Source organism: Mya arenaria, chromosome 3 (genome assembly GCF_026914265.1).
Source record: "Mya arenaria isolate MELC-2E11 chromosome 3, ASM2691426v1".
Classification (NCBI taxonomy): Eukaryota; Metazoa; Mollusca; class Bivalvia; order Myida; family Myidae; genus Mya; species Mya arenaria.
In genome coordinates, this window is record NC_069124.1 from 8875431 (window position 1) to 8897344 (window position 21914).

At 35.1% G+C, this 21914-nt stretch overlaps 1 protein-coding gene across 1 annotated transcript; it reads left to right on the top strand.

Moving 5' to 3' along the window:
- The first annotated feature begins 9110 nt into the window (after positions 1 to 9110).
- LOC128228713 (C-type lectin domain family 4 member M-like) lies at positions 9111 to 11878 on the top strand. Its single transcript, XM_052940184.1, has one exon. The coding sequence runs from the start codon at positions 9125 to 9127 to the stop codon at positions 10244 to 10246; it is 1122 nt and encodes a 373-aa protein (XP_052796144.1). The 5' UTR covers positions 9111 to 9124; the 3' UTR covers positions 10247 to 11878.
- The last annotated feature ends 10036 nt before the right edge of the window (positions 11879 to 21914 follow it).

The window sequence follows — 21914 nt, forward strand, 5'->3', positions numbered from 1 at the left end:
ATTGCTCAGTTAGTGTTAGTCTGAATACCAGTCCCGTGTAAGTTGTATACCCTGGTAAACGAATTATTCAGGACATGCACATATCACTCCTTCAACTATTTATGTCTACCAGACCTTTCAGTGTATTTTAGATATGAATACAAAGCAAAATGATATAACAAATATAATATTAATTTCTTTCTAAAGCACATTCTGCAGTGATTTCTTTTTTGAAAACCAACAATGTAAATTTACTATGGCATTCGCTGTTTACGATTTAGTCCAGTGATACATCTTCTACCCTTGTCCTGTTAAGGGCTTTAAGAGAATTTGGATATTATCAAATGTATAGCAATGTACAGGCAAGGAATACCATTGATTTTATTATTACTCTCAAGTTTGCCAACCCAAACATAATCTATGGATACATTGAACAGCTTTGAAATAGTCTATTAATCGTACGATTTTATTGCTGGGAAAGAAGAGAGTACAACTGATACGTATTGGTGCTCCTCCTTCTCCTCCGACACCCCCACCAACTCCTCCCCCTCTTTAACCACCTTGTCTTATTATGTGATTCGATTAACTACTCTTAAGTCTTAAAGAGTATTTCATGAAAAGGAAGCGTATGGTGTCCCCCGCAAATATCACTTAAAAATATGTTCTCTACAGTTGATTGATAGTTCCTTCATTAAACTCAATTATGCAGTGTAATGTCTAATTCGACAATACATCTGAATATTATGGACAACGTAATATGCGTCTTTCATGCTTATCAGATCGAATATAGGAAGTTTGTGTGATTGCTAAACAAGACCGAAAACTGACAAGATAATTAAAGGCCCATCAGGTATATTTGTTAAAGTTTTTTATATAAAGTATTTCTTAAAATTCGGAAAGACACTTACAAGTATGATGATACCAAAACCAGGAACGAAACATAGAACCTCGAAGTTTACAAAAAAGCGGCGAGACTCTTGCTTATTATTATTCAAGCACTCTAGACATCCTTATTGGATGCCAAAGCGAGTGACTGTTTAAGCCGGTAACCATAATGAATTTCTCTGAAAATAAACGCAATGGCATTTTTGACCACTTGAATTTAGCTAAATAGAAATGATAATGGTGATACACTAGGTAATTTTCATGAAGCTTCAAACAAAGACTGAAAATGACCAAAACTCTGGTATGTCGTGGGTGGTCAAAGTACAAGGCTAACTTTTGACGTTCTGTATAACCCCGCACATCAGAGTATCCAGCGAGTTTCAAAATATGTGGATTACAACCTGTGGCCTTCAGCGCTTGTTATTAGGTTTTTGCCCGTCTCGTGCTGATTCTAATGTCCTGCGATTATTAGCACTTATCTAGTTATACATAATATACATGGAGGATATTTGCTCTTAAAGTCAATTCGTCAAAGCACTTGATATGTCGTGATCAAAAAAAGTTTTTGTTTACGAATGTGTTAAACGCCCTGTAAAACTACTTCATATGTGTATGACACACACGGTATTATCACACTGGGATGAATTTGATTAAACAAATATGGCGTTGAAATATATTCTTGCTGTGGTTAGCATGATGTACGTCTTAGTCGATTTATCATTTTGTAGCACATTGGAGACACTAGAGGAACGAGTTTATTTACTGGAGAGAAGAAATGCACTAGATTCGAGTGAATTAAGATAGGAATTGAAAGAAACTAAAGCAGTTTTTAATGAAACTATGGATTTCATTAACCAGAACATAGAGAATATAAATTCCATTATAAGTGACAAAGACTGTCGTAGTATGTACAACAAACATGATGATTTCATTAAGTATCGAAGAATATTAGAATCGGGATTTAGACAGCTTAAGCTCAGTGTGAATCTACAACTTGAAAATCACAGTAAGAAAATTAAACATATTCTTGAAAAAATAAATGAGCTGGATACACGTACTTCTAATATGGATGAAAATTGTAGAACTGGGATGGACAAATATGAGGAGTTGTCAAAAGAAATCCCTGATCTTGAAATCAGGACACAGACAAAAATGGCCGTGCATCAATGAGATATGAACACAGATCAATGAGATGAAAAGCGACGATTTGAAGACCATTCAGACAGCTCTACACAGCATACACAAAGTTATATCAGAGAAACAAGACAATACCTCTGTAACAAAACCTATGAGGAAAGTGTTTGATGAAACAATTAGTTTGTTTCTGAAACTCAGCGCAGAAGTAAAATGTAAACATTACGAATTTAAGTTTAAATGTTATTTAATCATGACTGGTGAGGAACCATGGAAAGAAAGTAAAGAAAGTAAACGGAAGTGCAATGCCTTAAAGATTAAAGGACATCTGCCTACTGTTGAAAATGACATTGAACAAGAATACTTACAGACGCTTTCAAGAAATTATTTTCTCTAGCTGATTATGGGGTTTGGTTAGATGGTAACGACAAAGACAATGAAGGCACATGGGTCTGGTCATGAGACTAGCGAGACAATAACGGATTTAAATACATTCTGGGGAACGAACGAGCCCAATGGGGGAGAGAGAGAAAATTGCATGCATCTTTACAAAAGTAAAGATTATAAATGGAATGATGTATCCTGCAACAGGAACATGTCCTTCATTTGTGTCATTGATATGTCCTTTATTTATAAATAGTGCCTATAACAGGATAGTTTTAATAACATTCAAATTATATCCGCGTGTGCCCGTAAAGTCCAGAGAAATATTGACGTTTTGTTTTTATTTTCATTCGTTTAGAGACTGGCAATGTGTACTTCTGTATAGCTGCTATTATATTTATGATTAACCATAATGCTTTATTGGAGGTCGCCAAGGGAATGAAACCCGATGATATGTTATACCCGGATAGAGTCATACCATTGTGGGAATCTGCCGATATAATAATGCACTTAAAACGTTCATGTATTAAGCCAAAATTAGCAAACATGGTAATATCACTTTTGACAAAGTTAAAAGAATATGTCATTTGTTCTACTTAAATTAAAAGCTTATTATTGAGAAAATGTATAGATGTTATAAATGCTATAATCACCATTCTCCAAACGGTAGACTACGATAATAAAAAACATGTGATGTTTTGGACATTTTTAGATTAATCTTGTACTTGTTCATGTTTGTTTAATCTTATATTGTTTGTTGTTAGCATGTTTTTAATTCCGCATCAAGTAGTTCTATTGCTTCTATATTATTATTAAATGACTACTTTCTCTTAAATACCATTCTAAAAAGCGACTTTGACTTTTTTTCTATTTATATACAATGAAATCAAAATCTATTTACACACGCTATACATTAACAAATATACTTGGCAGCTTAGATCACCTCATTATATTTTAGTCACACACTTTCATGTAACTTGTTGTATATTATTTTTCTTTTCATTTTTGTTACAAAACATCCGGCTTTAAAAGCGTATGACATCCTATTCAATTGTAAAGTAAGTGTTCTAAGTGGTTTGCCTTTCTGGCATTCTAATAGTTTAAATATATAAGTACTTATAATCAGATAACTTTCGTCAACGTTGAGCTATTAACAAACAAAAGGGGAGTTAAGGCATAGAAAAGCTCATGGAAACGTCCACAGTCAAGTGATAACCATCGAGTTTGGAAAACATGAATTTATATATAAGCAAGCACAGTAAGAGCATATACAAATATGCCATATTTGACATGAGAAGAGTGTGGATAAAATCGTTGCGTTGATATGAAAACATTGCATCGTTACTCATAATATGTTCAATTACTTATTTCATCTTTAATAATATGAAACCAAACTTAGATAAATATGCTTTTCGCCACATACTGGACCATTCATTGATTTTTTTTTCAAAATTTAAAGACAAATGCCACTTACTAGGTAAAAGCAGTACTTGACTATAAATCCGCCATGTTTGCAACCGATTACTTGTCTCTCTTAATGTTGCATCAAATAATATTACATCCTTTCCCCCTGGATAGTGCACTTATCGTTTACGGAAACTACAATGTAATATAGTTATGCATAAAGGTCAGGATGAGATAAATGTGGTCGGACAATATTACAGTACAGTATGAAAAACGCATATACCAAGAGCCTTTGTGGCAAATACAACTGCAGAGAACCTAAAGCATTGACATTGCATAAAACCATAATAAGGTTTACAGGTAATGTAAGTTAAGGGCGCTTTAAATGCCGTTTCTCCATTCTTATTTCAAGGATGGTTGTAATACATACCGTGTTTGCCTGGTAAGTGGTATTAATAACATGTTCCTTATGCATGATGACACCTTTTCGGTTTTACTGTGTATAGGTTTTGTTTTCTCTCTTTTTTGTTTCAAGTTTGTAAAAAGCGAAACAAACAAATATCTTGACGAAAAACCATCGTCTAAACTGGTATCTACCAATGTGAAAAGCGTGAAATTTGACCTTTAAATGAAGCTTTTATAATACATACTATTTGGCAATGCTTTCAGATCCAATCTGGATAAAATGTTTGATTTTGTTTCCTGAAGCTGTTCATGGTGATCTAGACCCTCATGATAAACAACTGGGTGCGCAAAATAAGCTGGAAAACGAAGATCGAAATTCACATCGAACTCAGAGCCAGCTCAGCTGCTCTGGGTTGATATTCCTGAGGTTGAGAGGTAGATTCCCTTTAATGATTCGATTATCGAGCTGGCTGCGAATATCGAGCTGTGAGTTCAACATTCGGCATTGTACAGAGATCAGACATACATTGACTTTGTGAGTACAAAGTACCCAAGGAGAATGTCGACCCAGCTACGAATATCTAGCTCTGAGTCCGTTATTCTCAAATATAGAAAAAACAGGCATCCATGGGCTTGTAAATCTAATTATGGAAATATAAAAAATCCTTTAGAGATGAATAAAATTGTGTGTGGATGGAGTTTATATCGCGCTGTAAATATGGGGCCAGCTGTTTATTATGAGCTGTGAGTTCGATATTCGAAAATATAAATATTCAAGCATTAGGCGATGTGTTAGGATGGTTCTCGTAGAAGGTTATTACATAATGAAAATATCGAAACAGCTACAAATATGGAGCTACGAGTTCTATATTAGAACAAATACAAAAATCAGAAATCCATGGGCTTGCGGTTGCTGATAGAGCCTTGTACCCAAGATGAATCGATTCGGCTACGTATATAGAGTTCAATATTCGGAAATTTCCAGGAAAATATTTCAACGCCTGGTTAGTTAGTTTCTGATGGCGCTTAGAACAGCTGGTTAAACTAAACCATACTATTGTTGTTGTTTTTTGTTGTGTACTCGTCCAAATATTTTTCCGTAATGTACAGAGCAATATTAAATAACCTTATAATTTCATGTTCAATAAAGATAATATATAAAGCAGTCGGCAGTTGAACACCTTCAAATCGTTTACAGGACCAGTTTTATTCCAACGTTGGAAAACATAGACGGACGACTATCAATGAAGCATAAAAGAAATTCAAAATGACCAGTATTGTTCTCAACAGACAAAGGTTCCAAAGATCGGGATTTTAACAAAAAACGGACAAACTTGCTATATATCAGAGCTTTGGTGGGGATATATCATTTCCTTCAATCCTCGCTCCAATGTACTTTGTAGACACTTGTACAACCCTTTTCCTACCGGACCTAGCAGTATATTTTAGAAATCAATATAAAGCACATTGATAAATATCAATATATTCTTGCTATAGCACATTCTGCAGTGTGCGTTTTTCTCGAATATAAAAAAATAATTTTCTCTGGCAATGGCTGTTTATGGACTAGTGCAGAGCTTGTCTTTCTTGGGGCTCAACACAATGTGGCTTTTAAAATGAATAGAACAGGCAAGAAATATCTTACATTAACATAACACTAAAGTTAGGCTCCTTTGCTACAGTGGTTACAATACTAATACCGGCCATGAACTTGTTTATATCAGTTTTGCACCACAAACACCGATGATGACCGCCAAGCGCTAAACGATATAACGGAAGCTATCCTATTTTATTCAACAATTATTGCAGTATACCGACGTATTAGATAAACCACATCACAGTGCATGCTTTAAAGACTAAAATCAGTTTTGATTCTGAGTGATAAGCATTGTCTGTCTCCGTCTCAACAGCTTTTTACACCATTTATAATATGAAGTCGTCAAACAAACGATCACAAAATGCTCTAGACATAGAATATGTCCCATCTAGAATTGAATAACATCATTTTACTGTTTAATTATTAAATTGTATTCCTGGGAAACAAGAGAGTATAACTGGTTCGTGTTGGTGCTCCTCCTCCCTCTCCAACCCCTTCAACTGCTCCTCCTCCTCATCCACTTTTTTATTGAGTGACTGTATTCACTTCTCCGAAAACTATAGAAATATTACTTTAAAAGGAAGCTTATTATGTCTCCAAAATGTATCACTTGAAAATATGTTCTCTTCAGATGATAAATAGATGATGAATATTATTTCCGTGCCGAAAGTATCATTTGTGGCACTGTTTTCTTTTTACATGTGCCTTTGTTTAAAGTTGCCAATGTATCATATTGCTTTCGGGATTGGCTAAAAATATCAAAATTAAACTTTACTTTGAGACTGAATATTTAAGCTGTTTGCTGAACATAAGACTTTAAATAAAGGTATAAACGTCTTCGCGGGATCAGATATATGCTCTGAGAAACATTCCCACATTTACAATAGGCTTAGCTTTGGCGACACTCACAACATTTGCGATTTTAACATATTCGATCTAAAGGCAAAGTAACCGGCGGAAATGTGTACAAACTTAACATTTGATAAATGAAACGCAGTTGTTTTTCACAAAGTGAAATGTTCGAGATATACAGAGGATATTTGTTAATTTCAGTTTAAGATCGTATTTTAATTCACGTGTGTCATGAAAAAACATTTAATATTTGATATTGAAAATATAGTTTTCTATGATCTCGAGTGAAATTAAATACGATCTAACATTGAAATAAACAAATTTTCTGTTTCTTTCATGCTTATTTTCGGCGCTATCCGTGGGACGCCCCTCACACAAACTTATAGCTGAGGACGTAGCGGTCAATTTTCTATTTCCGGTTTGTTGAGAATGAGTTCTCTGATATTCTTTTTTATAATGTATTATTCGCTCGTTTTTAGTTCAAAGATTTTATGAACAGTAATCAATGAAGATTTATAAGGGCGTTGATCTATGTTCCAAAAATACGAAAACACTTTTTTTCAAACGGGGTTAGAATACAAAACTTTATTACTATGCCGCCATTTATTGATTGAAAAATTGAAAGGTCGAACGTGCTAACAAATATTGCGGAGTATCATTGGATATAAAACAAAATTCTTAATTTAAGAGTCTGTTTCATGATGCATGGGTATTCTTCCTAGGTTGTTGACATTGACAAAAATTATGAGGCGTGGATGGGGTAAAAAAAAGATTTCAGTTTATCTGTAAATTATTGAGTGAAATTTTCGGGAAGTTCGTATTACAAATTACAACGACAATCAGTTCAAAATACATGTGAACGATAATTTAATTATATTCATGTTCGGGCAGTTGTTTTTGTCTGTTATTTGTTTGGTATGAAAGCAAATGTTCGAACATTCACTGATGATTCAGCTTCAAGATAAAGAAAACGTTTATTATGAGACAATAAAAATAAGTAAAAGAAACCGTGTAAATACAAAAGCTTACTTTTTTACCAGCGCAAGTCCTGCTAGGCGACCAAACAGTTTAAGGGCGACTTATTTAATGGCATTTTGTGTAAGTAGTTTCACAACACTAAATGGACTTGTCAATCAAGAGTTCCATCGACGTAATATTGAGCAAAGGCAGCTTTTTCAGCTCATTTAACCGAATGTTGGTAAACAAGGTAATGAAGTTACATTCTGGACTGCACGTTGTTCAGCCATAAGCAGTTGACCTGGGTCGAAGTTCTTTAATATTCGATACTATCAATAAAAGTAATAATTTTACTAAAGGGCTAGATCTTGGCATATTATTTTTGACGTCCTCTGGTCATCCTAAATTGATGCTAAAGCGATTGACTGTTCCAGCCGGTAACCATTATGAAACTCTATGAAAATAAATACCATGGCATTTATGTCCACTTTGTTTTTGTTACTAGCTACGTGCATATAGAAATGATGACTTCTACAGGTATTCACTAAAAATATTGGCTAGAGGTTATGAGGTCACCCTAGGTAATTACAAAAAAGCTTCAGACAAAGGTCAAAATAAACTCTTGTGACAATTACCGTTTATCTATTTCGTAAAGCAAAGTTCAATACTCCCTATAACCTAATGTCTGTACACAGTCACGCTGTCTTCTGGACCTATAAATAAGAACTGGAATTGACCAAAACTCTGGTTTGTCGTGGGTTGTCGCAGTACAAGCTATCCATTGATGTTCCGTATAAACCTGCAAAAGAGAGGCTCCAGCGATTTTCACAATATGCGAATTAAAACCTGAGACATTCAGCACTTGTTGGTAGGTCTTTGTCTGTCTTGTGCTGATTTCAAGGTCCTTCGATCATAACACTAACCGTGGGACAAGTTAGGCTGGTGGAACGATTGATGTTACATTTCTTATTATCATTTAATATATCATTATTTAATGACCTAAATCGGTAGCCCTGGAGAAATGGTCTATGATGACAGGAGGAATTAACACACGCTGCGTAATGGGTCATTGAGAAGTAGTTTGCTGGTCATAATCATTAGTAGCAATACGGGTCATTCTGGAAATTTTGTGCTGGGGTTAAAGAGAAGAAACATATCAACACAAATGGTTTGAGTACGTTTATAGCTTTAAATATTATTATGCAAGTCCATGTATTATGTCGATTACATGTACACACAAGAAGTCAGACAACGTCATAAAACAATACCAACTGCTTGCTACAAGCTTATGTATAAGCGTTCTATATAGGCTTCAGGCAGCGAAAATGTAGTTATAGACGTATCTATTTATACATTGTGCACAGGGAAATATATGCTCTTAAACTAATTTCGACAAAGCACTTGACATGTTGTGATCAAAACGAGGATTTTTTTCTTTCCGACTGTGCTAATTGCTCTGCCAAAGTATTTCATATTTGCATGACATACGCGATTATACTGTACAGGGAAAAGTTTGATCAAACGAATATGGCGTTGAAAGATATTGTTGTTACAGTTACCATGATGTACGTCTTAGTCAATTTATCATTGTGTAGCAGACTTGGGAGATTAGAGAAACGACTTTATTTACTGGAGAGTAGAATTGCACTGGATTCGTTTGAATTCCGACAGGAATTGGAAGAAACTAAAGCAGTTTTTAATAAAACTATGGATTTCATTAACCAGAACATAGAGAATATAAATTCCATTATAAGTGACAAAGACTGTCGTAGTATGTACAACAAACATGATGATTTCATTAAGTATCGAAGAATATTAGAATCGGGATTTAGACAGCTTAAGCTCAGTGTGAATCTACAACTTGAAAATCACAGTAAGAATATTAAACATATTCTTGAAAAAATAAATAAGCTGGATGCACGTACTTCTAATATTGATGAAAATTGTAGAACTGGGATGGACAAATATGAGGAGTTGTCAAAAGAAATCCGGGATCTTGAAATCAGGACACAGACAAAATTGTCCGCGCAAGAAACTAGTATCAATGAGATAAGAACACAGATCAATGAGATGGAAAGCGACGATTTGAAAACCATTCAGACAGCTCTACACAGCATACACGCAGTAATATCAGAGAAACAAGACAATACCTCTGTAACAAAACCTATGAGGAAAGTGTTTGATGAAACAATTAGTTTGTTTCTGACACTCACACTCGGCGCAGAAGTAAAATGTAAACATTACGAATTTAAGTTTAAATGTTATTTAATCATGACTGGTGAGGAACCTTGGGAAGAAAGTAAACGGAAGTGCAATGCCTTAAAGATTAGAGGACATCTGCCTACTGTTGAAAATGACATTGAACAAGAATACTTACAGACGCTTTCAAGAAATTATTTTTCTCTAGCTGATTATGGGGTTTGGTTAGATGGTAACGACAAAGATAATGAAGGCACATGGGTCTGGTCAGAGACTAGCGAGACAATAACGGATTTAAATACATTCTGGGGAACGAACGAGCCCAATGGGGGAGAGAGAGAAAATTGCATGCATCTTTTCAAAAGTAAAGATTATAAATGGAATGATATATCCTGCAACAGGAACATGTCCTTCATTTGTGTCATTGATATGTCCTTTATTTATAAATAGTGCCTATAACAGGATAGTTTTAATATCATTCAAATTATATCCACGTGTGCTCGTTAAGTCCTGAGAAATATTGACGTTTTGTTTTTATTTTCATTCGTTTAGAGACTGGCAATGCGTAGTTCTGTATAGCTGCTATTATATTTATGATTAACCATAATGCTTTATTGGAGGTCGCCAAGGGAATGAAACCCGATGATATGTTATACCCGGATAGAGTCATACCATTGTGGGAATCTGCCGATATAATAATGCACTTAAAACGTTCATGTATTAAGCAAAAATTAGCAAACATGGTAATATCACTTTTGACAAAGTTAAAAGAATATGTCATTTGTTCTACTTAAATTAAAAGCTTATTATTGAGAAAATGTATAGATGTCATAAATGCTATAATCACCATTCTCCAAACGGTAGACTACGATAAAAAAATAAAAAAAAACATGTGATGTTTTTGACATTTTCAGATTAATCTTATACTTGTTCATGTTTGTTTAATCTTATATTGTTTGTTGTTAGCATGTTTTTAATCCCGCATCAAGTAGTTCTATTGCTTTTATATTATTATTAAATGACTACTTTCTCTTAAATACCATTCTAAAAAGCGACTTTGACTTTTTTCTATTTATATACAATGAAATCATAATCTATTCATACACGCTATACATTAACAAATATATTTGGCAGCTTAGATCACCTTATTCTATTATTAGCCACACACTTCAATGTAGCGTGTTGTATATTATTTTACTTTTTCATTTGTGTTACAAAACAGCCGGCTTTAAAAGTGTATGACTTCCTATTCAATTGTTAAGTAAGTGTTGTAAGTGGTTAACCTCTCTGGCATTCTAACATAATTGACAGCTTAGATCACCTCAAGATAATTTTGAGCCCTGCCTGTAACTTGTTGTATAATACTTTTACTTTTCATTTTTATTACAAATATATCGAAATCCGTCTTTAAAGGCGTACGACTTTCTATTCATTTGTATAAAAATAGTAATGAGTGATTTGCCTTTCTGATGTTATTGTAGTTAAAAATTATCAGTACTTGAAATCAGAAAACACGCGCTAACGTTAAGCTTGCAACAAACAATAGGGGTGGGTTAAGGCATAAAAATAAGGAAAGTGTACAAAATGCGAATATCCAGCCAGCTGCAAGCTGTTATTTCGAATATTCAATAAATGCATACATACATCAAACTATCAGGGGCTGGCGGGTTTATTTGATGACTGGGCTTAATACCCAAGGTGAATGTCGAGCAAGCTGCGACTATATAGCTGTGTGCTCGATATTCGACAATGTTCAGAAATCAGACTTTCAGGGGCTGGCGGGTTTATTTGCTGACGGGACTTAGTGCTTTATCTTTCATAACAGATTTCAATGATCGCTAGATATTGTCTCGAGTATAATCATTTCAGCAAGCAAACTCGATACTTTCAAAGCGCTATTTTCGCAGCTGGTTCGATAATTACGTTGTTAACTCCATGCTTTATGAGATTCCAATGTCTCTTTTGTCAAAGTAAATTTGATGAAAGTTTTGGGGTTTTTTAAACACTTAAAAGTGTGTATTTCGTATCTTGATAAAAATAAAGGAATTTTGAAACATTACTTTGTTAAACGTTAATTTTATTTTTGCGCACGTTTTTGTGTTTCGTAAGTTCAGAGTTTTATTGTTGTCCCCTTAAAATGCGCCTAATACATTTCAATTCAACATTAAACACTTAAATCAACATTTGGCATTTTGTTTATTTACGTTACACAATATATGTCAATGCATTTTTATTAAAATGTTAAACACTTAATACAAAAATAAAAACAGAAAATTGGCGCTATGAAATCAATGGAACGTATATCATCAAACAATTCTATATTTATTGTATGCGCGATAATAGTGTATTTCTGAAAGTGACACTCCGTAAAAGCCTGAAAATTGAATAAGTATACTTTTAAGATAGAGTTCCATGTGGACGGAATTATATTTATTTAGTAAATTTAGTAAAAGTCAACATTATTTATTTATTTATTTATTTATTTATTTATTTATTTATTTATTTATTTATTTATTTATTTATTTATTTATTTATTTATTTATTTATTTATTTATTTATTTATTTATTTATTTACTTACTTATTTATTTATTTATTTATTTATTTATTTATTTATTTATTTATTTATTTATTTATTTATTTTGGGGGGGGACAAGATCTCGCTAAAATTCTCTCTAAACCTTATGAAATGGTTGTAAAGACTTTTTAAGGTCAAGATCCGTATAGAATGGTCAGATTGCCTAGAATGATTTCACGCCGACGCAGGGTTCCAGGCGTTATTTCTACAGTCATCATAGCATAATCGGGGTGTTGTTTCTACTAGCTGTTCGTGACGTACGTTTCTACCATTGAACATGCTGTTTTACATTGGCATATTAAAACAATATCTTCCGCATTACAACGTTTGTTGTTGTTTTCTAACAGAACAAAAGAAAGGAACCAAGTTTAGCAGTGCGTTTGCATAAGACAGAGTCGCTGTTTAATACTAACTTATCCCTTCCGGTACGGACGTCATTTCACCTCAGATAATATAGAGGAAACTATCATAAGTATAATATTACCTCCAGTGCAGAGGTTATGTTATACTAATAATAGTTTCCTCTATATTGTATCAGAAACATGGCCATCTTCAAATTAGTTTTAGAAGCATTACTAGATTTTCATATTAACACAATCCCTATTTTCTGACTTGTAAATATTTAACCAATACTACAAGCGAATTAACCTGGACGCGGTGTCATTTTTATTTGTCAACTCAAGCTGGCCCTTATTCGCTGGTACCAGGTGTTAGCTCTAGATGTACCCTACGTACTTGTACCTGGTCTTCGGGCGTCACATCATCTATTAACCCCCTTTCCAAAGTTCACACACTGGCTTATAGAAGCAAAATATGTGGTTCTTGACACATATGAGTCATTTTTAGTCAACATGACCCCAGGCTGGCCCGTATTCACTGGTACCAGTTGTTTAATTGTGTATAAGATAAACCCCTTCTGTTAAAAGGCTATCAAATGCAACATGTAATTATATTTTGCATGGTTAAGTATGCATGAACCCTTAGAACTGAAGTATAAATTTAGTAATCCAATTTTCAATAAGATTTCGAACTACGTGACACCAATAACAACAATTTAATAACATCATAGTAATCCATTACACAGCTGGCAAACATGAAATGCAATTATGAATACATAATTCGAAATGAATATATTACAATTTCATAAAGCATAATGAGTAAACTGGTGGGTAATCCCTTTCATAGATATTTGCAGCTGTCTCGATATTCGCCTTGGGTAATAATCTCCATCAGTACACAACATCACAAGCTCCTGGAAATCTGATTTCAGCACAGTTTTAAATATCGAACTCACAGCTTGAAAATCGCAGCGGGCTCGATATTCAGCTTGTTTAAAACATTCCACCAACAAAACAACATAACACATCATAAGATACTTTATTTTTGTATATTTTCAATTATCGACCTCAGAGTTCAAAATTCTCAGCTCCCTCGATATTCGCCTTCGGTACAAATACTTATCAGCAAACAAACTTAAAAGAATCAAAAACAAGAGGAAGGACATAATTTCGTTTCATGCAAACATTAAGTGAGAAAACTGTTCCATACCAAACAAAATGGCAGATTTAGAATGAAAAGGACCGATGTAGGTACCAACTTTAGCCCGATAAGTGGCTTTTTCTATAAGTTTTGAAAAATGTATGCGTCCAGTATGTGGCGAATACATAATTATTCTTTGATCGACATCTTAGTTTGATATCATAACTTTAAAAATAAAATAGTAATTGAACAGATTTTGGTTTAGGAGGCAATGTTTACAAATAATCGTGTTGATTTTATCCACAATTTTTCGTATTTTCTCGGCAAGTGTGGCATATCTGAGCATGTTGTAACTGTGCTTTGTATGTATATATTCCTATTTTCCAAACATCATGGTTATTACTCAACTGGACACGTTTCCTGGTCGATTTTTTGCTCCTTATCCCCCCTTTGTTTATTGCAAGCATATTACCCACATTTTTGTAAAATGCAAACAAACTTCTGCACAATTGTTTAGCCCTGAGAGGGTACATTTTTAGTTCTGAGAAATGCTTATGATCACGAGTCTTTCAGTTTGGTATGTAATGTGTATCGTTATTTGAAAGTAATGACCTTTTTCACTTCAGGAACAGACTTGATCTTCACCATGGCCCGATTTAGAAGGCGAACAAGCCCCACGTTACGTTAAGACCGCAGTGACAAAGAAATCCGTCAATGCAAGAACAGAAAATTCTAATCTGTCGCTGACGAAAATACGCGCTTGTGTGATGACAACTTCCAAATTAATTAGTTTCTCAGTATTCGCAGCCGTTTCGAAATTCGCCTCCCGTACAAAGCCCAATCAGCAAAAAAAAACTCACCAGCCCCTGAAAGTCTGATTTCTGTATATAGTCGAATATCGAACTCACAGCTAGTTATTCGCACCTAGCTACATAGCTACATAGTTCTCATATTGGCATCATCAAAGGCACTCTTCCACTCAAACTCCCGAATATTGGACCTAAGCGCTGGCTCCGAGTTCGATATTGAATTTGGATCTTCGATATTTGGCCTTCAAGCTACCTACACGTATCTTAAAGAAGTATTGGTTAAACCACGATACTGTTCATCTGATGCAAGTGTATGTACATTTTGAGACCTAATTGTAATTAATAGTGATAAGCTCTGCCTGAAGAGTGTGGAACCGAACTTTGCGTGTTCATTTATTTGAAATGTTATAATTATCATCTATTACAAAGTGAGAATAGCATTAACACTTTGAAATCTATATTTTCGCCGAAATCGTCGAAACGTAAAAAATACTTAAACCACTCTAGACTCCATTTACGTTTACACTACTCTCCTGAGAGTACGATTTAATATTATATGCCAATGTGCTGGATATGCTGTTTCGGTTTTCTTTGTGGCAACTTAAAATCGATGACGAACTTTTGTATCTTTCCAACACAGAAAAATGTAAATTGCATGTATCTGGTGAGCCATTATTATATCGGAATCGTTAGAATGGTTCTATATATGCAGAAAAACGAATGTGTCAACTTTACTTCTTTAGTCTTACAAGTTTGTAAGAAATGACTTTCACGTCAATTTTCCGACGAAGAACAACCATGTTCCCATTGTGAATATTGATTATTAACATAACATTACTCGTGATCAGTGTAGACATCAACATATTACATTATAGTTTATATAACTGGCTTTTTTATTTGTCGGGCTCCTAAAATCGACATATGAGTCGATATCTACAAAAAATGGTATAAAAGGGCTCCAAGTATTCATTGCAAGAGTTGGCATCGACATGCCCTAGATCGTAATGCAACAGCCAATGTTTTCATCTTCATCGCTACTCAGAGCAAAACTGAAAAGAATTACATTTTATTTTCGTTTGATTGTATAAAATAAGGATGGATATTGACATCTAAGTTATATTTTATGTTAACTAAATTATATTTTAATAGGTATGTAGAAACAAAATCAACTAACATATCTTTTTTCGACGGCATTTCTCTTGTCCCATTAAAAGCTTCTTACGAAATCCTTAAGTAAAACCCTTTGTGCACTGATGCAATGTTATACCAGACGACGAAAAATTATATAAATACAAAGTATTGTAAGTACTTAAGTACAATCCCTCTTCAATTATGTCTGCATGGCGGCAATAATAATAATGACCACCAATTGACTGCATTTCCAATCGTGTCCGTCATTCAGTTCTAAATAATTGAGTTATAGCCCAAGGCGGCGCATAAAACCTTTGTATACGGGACATGGATAAGTGTGGTATTGGGAGTACTTTCTGTGTATATTTTAAAGCACACAAAGATGCGAACAGATATGAGGTCCGTCGTATCAAAATTATTACGTAAAACCAATTTCTGCTGTATGTAATTTTACTGAGGACTTTTTTGGCGATTATGATTTAATAATGATATAATTAATACAATGGAACCAATAGAAACCCACCAATCAGGTGAAAGTCGTCCAGTGGTTCAAGCTGCACTGTCACAGATTGAACGATTTGACAACTGTTTTATTGTTGTTGTTTTCTTGGGACGAATCAATTTATGCGAAAATGCATGAAAACCAGTGATATACGACTGCTGACAAAAATCAGATCACGGATTTTCATTTTAAAGTTCAAAAATTGATTTTTATGCTTTTTTTAAACCGTTAATAACGCTTTTAGCCATAAAACATTAATTTTGTCCGCCTCTCACCGAAGAGGTTGTGGATTTGATCACTATCAGGGGAACAGGCTTATAGCCTCTACTAAAGGAAATAGATGCGGTTTCTGAAAGTAAGACGATCTCGAAAGTGATTTATATCAGCTTTCAACTTTCTTTACAATCTAGCTAAAATGAATTATTATAAAACAATCAGCCAATATTTCACCATGACCCTGTGTAAGGGCACATGGACCAAGGCGTAATATATTCGACATATAACAAGCTATACATGTTGTGGGTACTACGTACTTTCTTCTTGGCTTACTTCTATTGTTTTGAACTACATCGTGTTTATAAGTTCCATCAAAACCGTACAAACACCATTTTCACTTCAGAAATAGTATGACGTCCATATTAAGTTTGCCAACATAATGGTCATACAACGTTAACCATTTACCATAGCAATTCCCAATTATCTCTTAAGAACAAAATAAAACAATTTCATTAAATGTTATTCGTTTTCTGTCATTTATTTTACATATTAATTATGCGTAAGAGATGAAATGTCACGTGATATCAAAGTATACATGGACACCAGGCGTCAATATGTAACATTACGGCCACTGGAACGATAATAATAAAAATGTTCTTTTTTGCTTCAAATACGTTTAACAGGGGAGATTTAATAGAAGAACGACATTTACTTGCACTGAATTCGCTCGATTCGTTTGAAACAAGATAGAAATGGTTCTCTTGAATATCCATTACATTTTTAACTGCGTGAAATGAAAGGCAAAAACCACAATCATAAACTAAACTGTTCTATATACATAACGCTGCTATTAATTACTCTATAATAATTGTTACAAGCCATCAAAGGGAGATAAAATTAACAAAAATATTTCTCTGACTTGCCCCGGTTACACCTCCTCATAACTAATCATTATAACAATAAGGATGTATATTAAATAATGCTTTATGTTCTGTTTCCTAATTGAGCGAAAGGAACATGTTGTTTGGTTTAAAGAGCATGTATTTAATAAATATAATAAGACATTTCACAATATTATACTTATATAGGTGTAGGATTAGTAAGGAATTGATTGAACTCGTAATATTCCAGTAAATGTAAATGAAACACAAACTATATATACACAAACAGTATAGAGTAGAAAACGCTTCCAGTTACACAAGTAGCAGGTAAACAACACATGATATAACATATAGTTACATATGATAAAGAAGTGGGATACTGTTTTGTGTACACATATACGTAATGTATTGCTCATATTGTTATGCTATTTTCGTCACGTGGCGCGACGTTTCGAGATGCGTTGAAAGCAATTCCTATTTAACCCCTAGTTATTTCTGTCATATGATTATTAGTTTGGTACTAATGATTGTTATTGGTATAATTATGATCGGAAGTGGAGCAGCAACTAGGGTAAGCCCGTAGTGGATATCCTTTTACCCATCATTTCAATCAAGGAAAACATAGCCTTTTCAGTATTTATTTCATTTCCATTGTCTTATGTTTGGAAAATAATGGGCAAGCTCGGACGAAGAGTAGATAAAATATCAACGGTTCTGACATGATATATCTATGATCAGATCCGACCAATCTATTTAAATACCACAAATTGTCCATAAACAGTTCTTTGAGAGTTGCCAATCGCCGAGCAAAAGAATATGCTGAGGAAGCGGTATACTACTCCCTCTGAATACTCAGCTGCTAGGTATGATTGAAATTTAAATCGTCAGAGCCTTACCAGAGAAGAAGAAACAAACAAAGCAAAAAAAAACGAACAAAGCAACATCAAATTACTGGAATGGCAAATAGCAAAGGAAACACAATAGGAGCAGCACATCTTGAATTGGAATCAGTCAGCTGGAATTCGGCATGAGGTTGAAAGCCGAGTGGTCAGCCCGATGTGCAGTACGATTTCGTTTGTAATTTCGAGTCAATTTCCGAATTTACTGAAAATATATATAGCAAGCGAGCAGAACACATGTATCGAAACAAGTATCATTCATTACTTATATGCATGTACGCAGGCGAAGCTTGGGATTTTGGGAGGGTGGGAAAAATAAATCAGAATTTAATATAAGAACTGCCAAAGACTGACCTTTCTCTTACGATAGTCAGAGCAAAAGAGGCCTGAATAACCATGTGCTTTGTAGAGGGCGCGCACCGCGGCCAATCAGAACGGTGTACTAAGTTACCTCGTGCGATTGCTGGCGATATGGTTGTAGAGCGCTATTAATTAGATGTATTACCAAGATACCAATAACGAAAGCTATCCTTAAAGGGATAACTTGAATTATTGGTATACTTATGATCGGAAGTAGAGCAGCAACTAGGGCAAGCCCGTGGTGGATATCCTATTACCCATCATTTCAATCAAGGAAAACATAGCCTTTTCAATATTTATTTAATTTTCATTGTTTTTATCTTATGTTTGGAAAATAATGGGCAAGGCTCGGACGAAGAGTAGATAAAATATCAACGGTTCTTTCATGGTATATCTATGATCAGATCCGACCAATCTTTTTAAATACCACAAATTGTCCATAAACAGTTCTTTGAGAGTTGCCAATCGCCAATGAGAGGCTGAGATAGTAGAAGCCGATCTGCCCCCCTCCAAAAAAAATACCAAATACTAAACTGAGTGTTTCAAATATTTTGGATTTTTTTGGCTTGGCAACACGAAATGTTACAAATGGAGCGTGCTGTTTTTTGCAAAGCGCCAAAATATTTTATGCATATAGTAAAATGGCTTTGTTGTAACGGCTATAGCAAACATAGCATAGCGTAGCCGACATGCATACATATGCCTTACACCTACAGCGTAAGACGATAAAGTATTTTCTGACAAGGACGATTTAATTAGTCGTTTAACTTTATTCCGGAGATCATTTTCCGAAAAGTGTCTGGGATTACTTCCGGAAAGGTTGACAGCGGCACGCTGTGGAAGAGTCTGTCCCACTGTTTACGGAAAATAAAATCAGCGATAAAATTGTGTTTAGATGTAATATGGACAGCCTTAAACAGTATATTTTTGCGCATGCATGCCAATACAAATTGCCTGACTAAATGCATTAGTCTTTTTGACTTTGACGACTGACTGTTTAACACATATACTAGTGCGTTATTGTCAATATGTAAGAGAACTATGCTATTGGATAGTTTGGTACCCCATAAGGTCGTAGCTAACAATACCGGGACCATTTCCAAGAATGTTATGTCTCGCATAATGTCCTCATTTTTCCAGTGTACCGGCCATTGAAAATATGCCCATTTCCCTTGAAAATAGCAAGCAAAACCCAAGTCTGGATTGCCAGCGCTGTCGGTGAAAAGCTGCAGGGTTTTGCTGTCGTGCCAGACTTTGTTTGGAATAGGGCAAATTCCATTAAAATTAGACAAAAATTCTAACCACATCAACAGATCTTCTTTCATGCCTTGCATTATTCTGACTCGGTAATAACTCTCTTGTGCACCCGACATTGCATCGTAACAGCGTCTTGTGAAAGCTCTGCTTGATCGTGTTACTCGACCGAAAAAAACAAACTTTGCCGGCAAAGGATTGCAAATTTCGGACAGTGATTTTTTCTGGGGTAAAATTTGTAATATAATAGCTTTTAATTCCGAGAGCTTTTCAAGAGGTATGCGTATCAACACCTTTTCCGAGTCAATTTCCATTCCTAGAAAAGTCATCACTGTTGTCGGCCCTACGCTTTTATCAGTATTAATTGGAACGCCTAATTCATTGCATGCGGTAGTAAATGTTGTCACCAGGCTTTGGCAATTTCCCGTTCCATGTTGACCGCAAAAAATAAAGTCATCCAAGTAATGATCGAGTGTATTTTGACCGGATAGTGTCGCAACTGACCAGTGAATAAATTTTGAAAAACACTCAAAATAAAATGGGGCACAACTCACGCCAAAGGGGAGATTCCGATCTATGAATATTTTCCCATTTATTTTAATTCCTAGTAAATTGAAATCATCTGGTATAATCGGGAGAAGCCGAAAGCCGATTTAATGTCGCGTTTTGCCAAGAGTGAACCTTTACCCAATTCGAATACCATGTCGGCAACTTTGTCAAATGATGTATAAGATACGCTTTTCAGTTATACGTCTATATTTGCATTTACACTTGTGTTGTCATTTTTTGGGAAACTTAAATGTGTAATAAGTCTGAACGACCCATCAGATTTCGGGACTAGTCCCACAGGTGAGATTCTTAAATTATTTATAGGAGGAGTTGAAAAGGGACCAGTCATTCGACCCGCATCTAGTTCCTTTAATATCTTTTCTAAAACTTCATCTGCGTTTGTTACCGCCAATTGTAAATTCCTCGCCTCATAATACCGGCGCGGACCTAAATAGCCTAACCGGAAACCATGCTTAAACCCGTTTAGAAGTATATCGGCGTGATCCTTGTTTGGGTATGAAAAAAGGTAATGTTCGATTGCATTTACGTTTATTGGACTATATCCCGGGGCTTTTAACCGAGTGAATTTTTCATTGTATCTAGCGGAGAACCTAGGTCGGAACTGCGCGGGATGGCGCGAACTGCGGAGGGCAGGCCGGGCGTGGTAGGCTGCGCCACTGACCTGATATGATGCTCCGTACGAGCCGAGGCGTCGGTTATTTGGACAGGATCTAAAAGAATGACAAGGATGGAGCTACATTTAAAGCATTTATGCAAGAAGATGCAATGATATCGTGTGCACTGACTGTAATTAAAATCATTGCATTTCTTGGACAAGGTTCTCGTTAAATCTGCAGATGAGTTGGGAGAGCACATACAAAGGAGCCACAATTCATAATCAATTTTTGAAAATGAAAGGCCAGTCGTGTCGCTGGAGAGACGCAAACGAAACTGCTGATCGTATTTAAGCCATCCCAGGTCGGGATAATTTTTAGCCCCAAGCCGAATGTCCCTGCCGTACTTAAGTATCCTTTGGGTTCTATGCGGATGTGCAGCCAAAAAGATGGACGCATAAATAAAAAAGCGTCCGTCCATGATGAGATATCTTTAATTCTTGATCGAGATGATTTTGCTTTCATTAAAATTTCCCCGTTCGGACCAAGTGTAAGTTCTTGCTCGTTCGCAGTGTGCGTCTCTCCAACATAATTCGCCGAGACGATCTTTTCTCCCACCTCAGATAAGTAGATCCATTAATTTAACCATGCTAGAAATTCTTACCTTGCCCACGGGCAAAGATAAAATGCCCGTATGGAACTTCTTTTAATGGTCACCACATTGTAATTACCTCCCTTGTTGAAGACTGTCGTCTGTAGCGCATCATGGAAACCTTGTCTGGTGGCAATAATTAGAACGCGAGTTAATTATTTCTCGCTTCAAATGTCACCAGAAAACAGTTTTCACA

What these genes read in the sequence shown, in the direction of transcription:
- LOC128228713 (XM_052940184.1), top strand. Translation starts at nt 9,125, where the DNA reads ATGGCGTTGAAAGATATTGTTGTTACAGTTACCATGATGTACGTCTTA.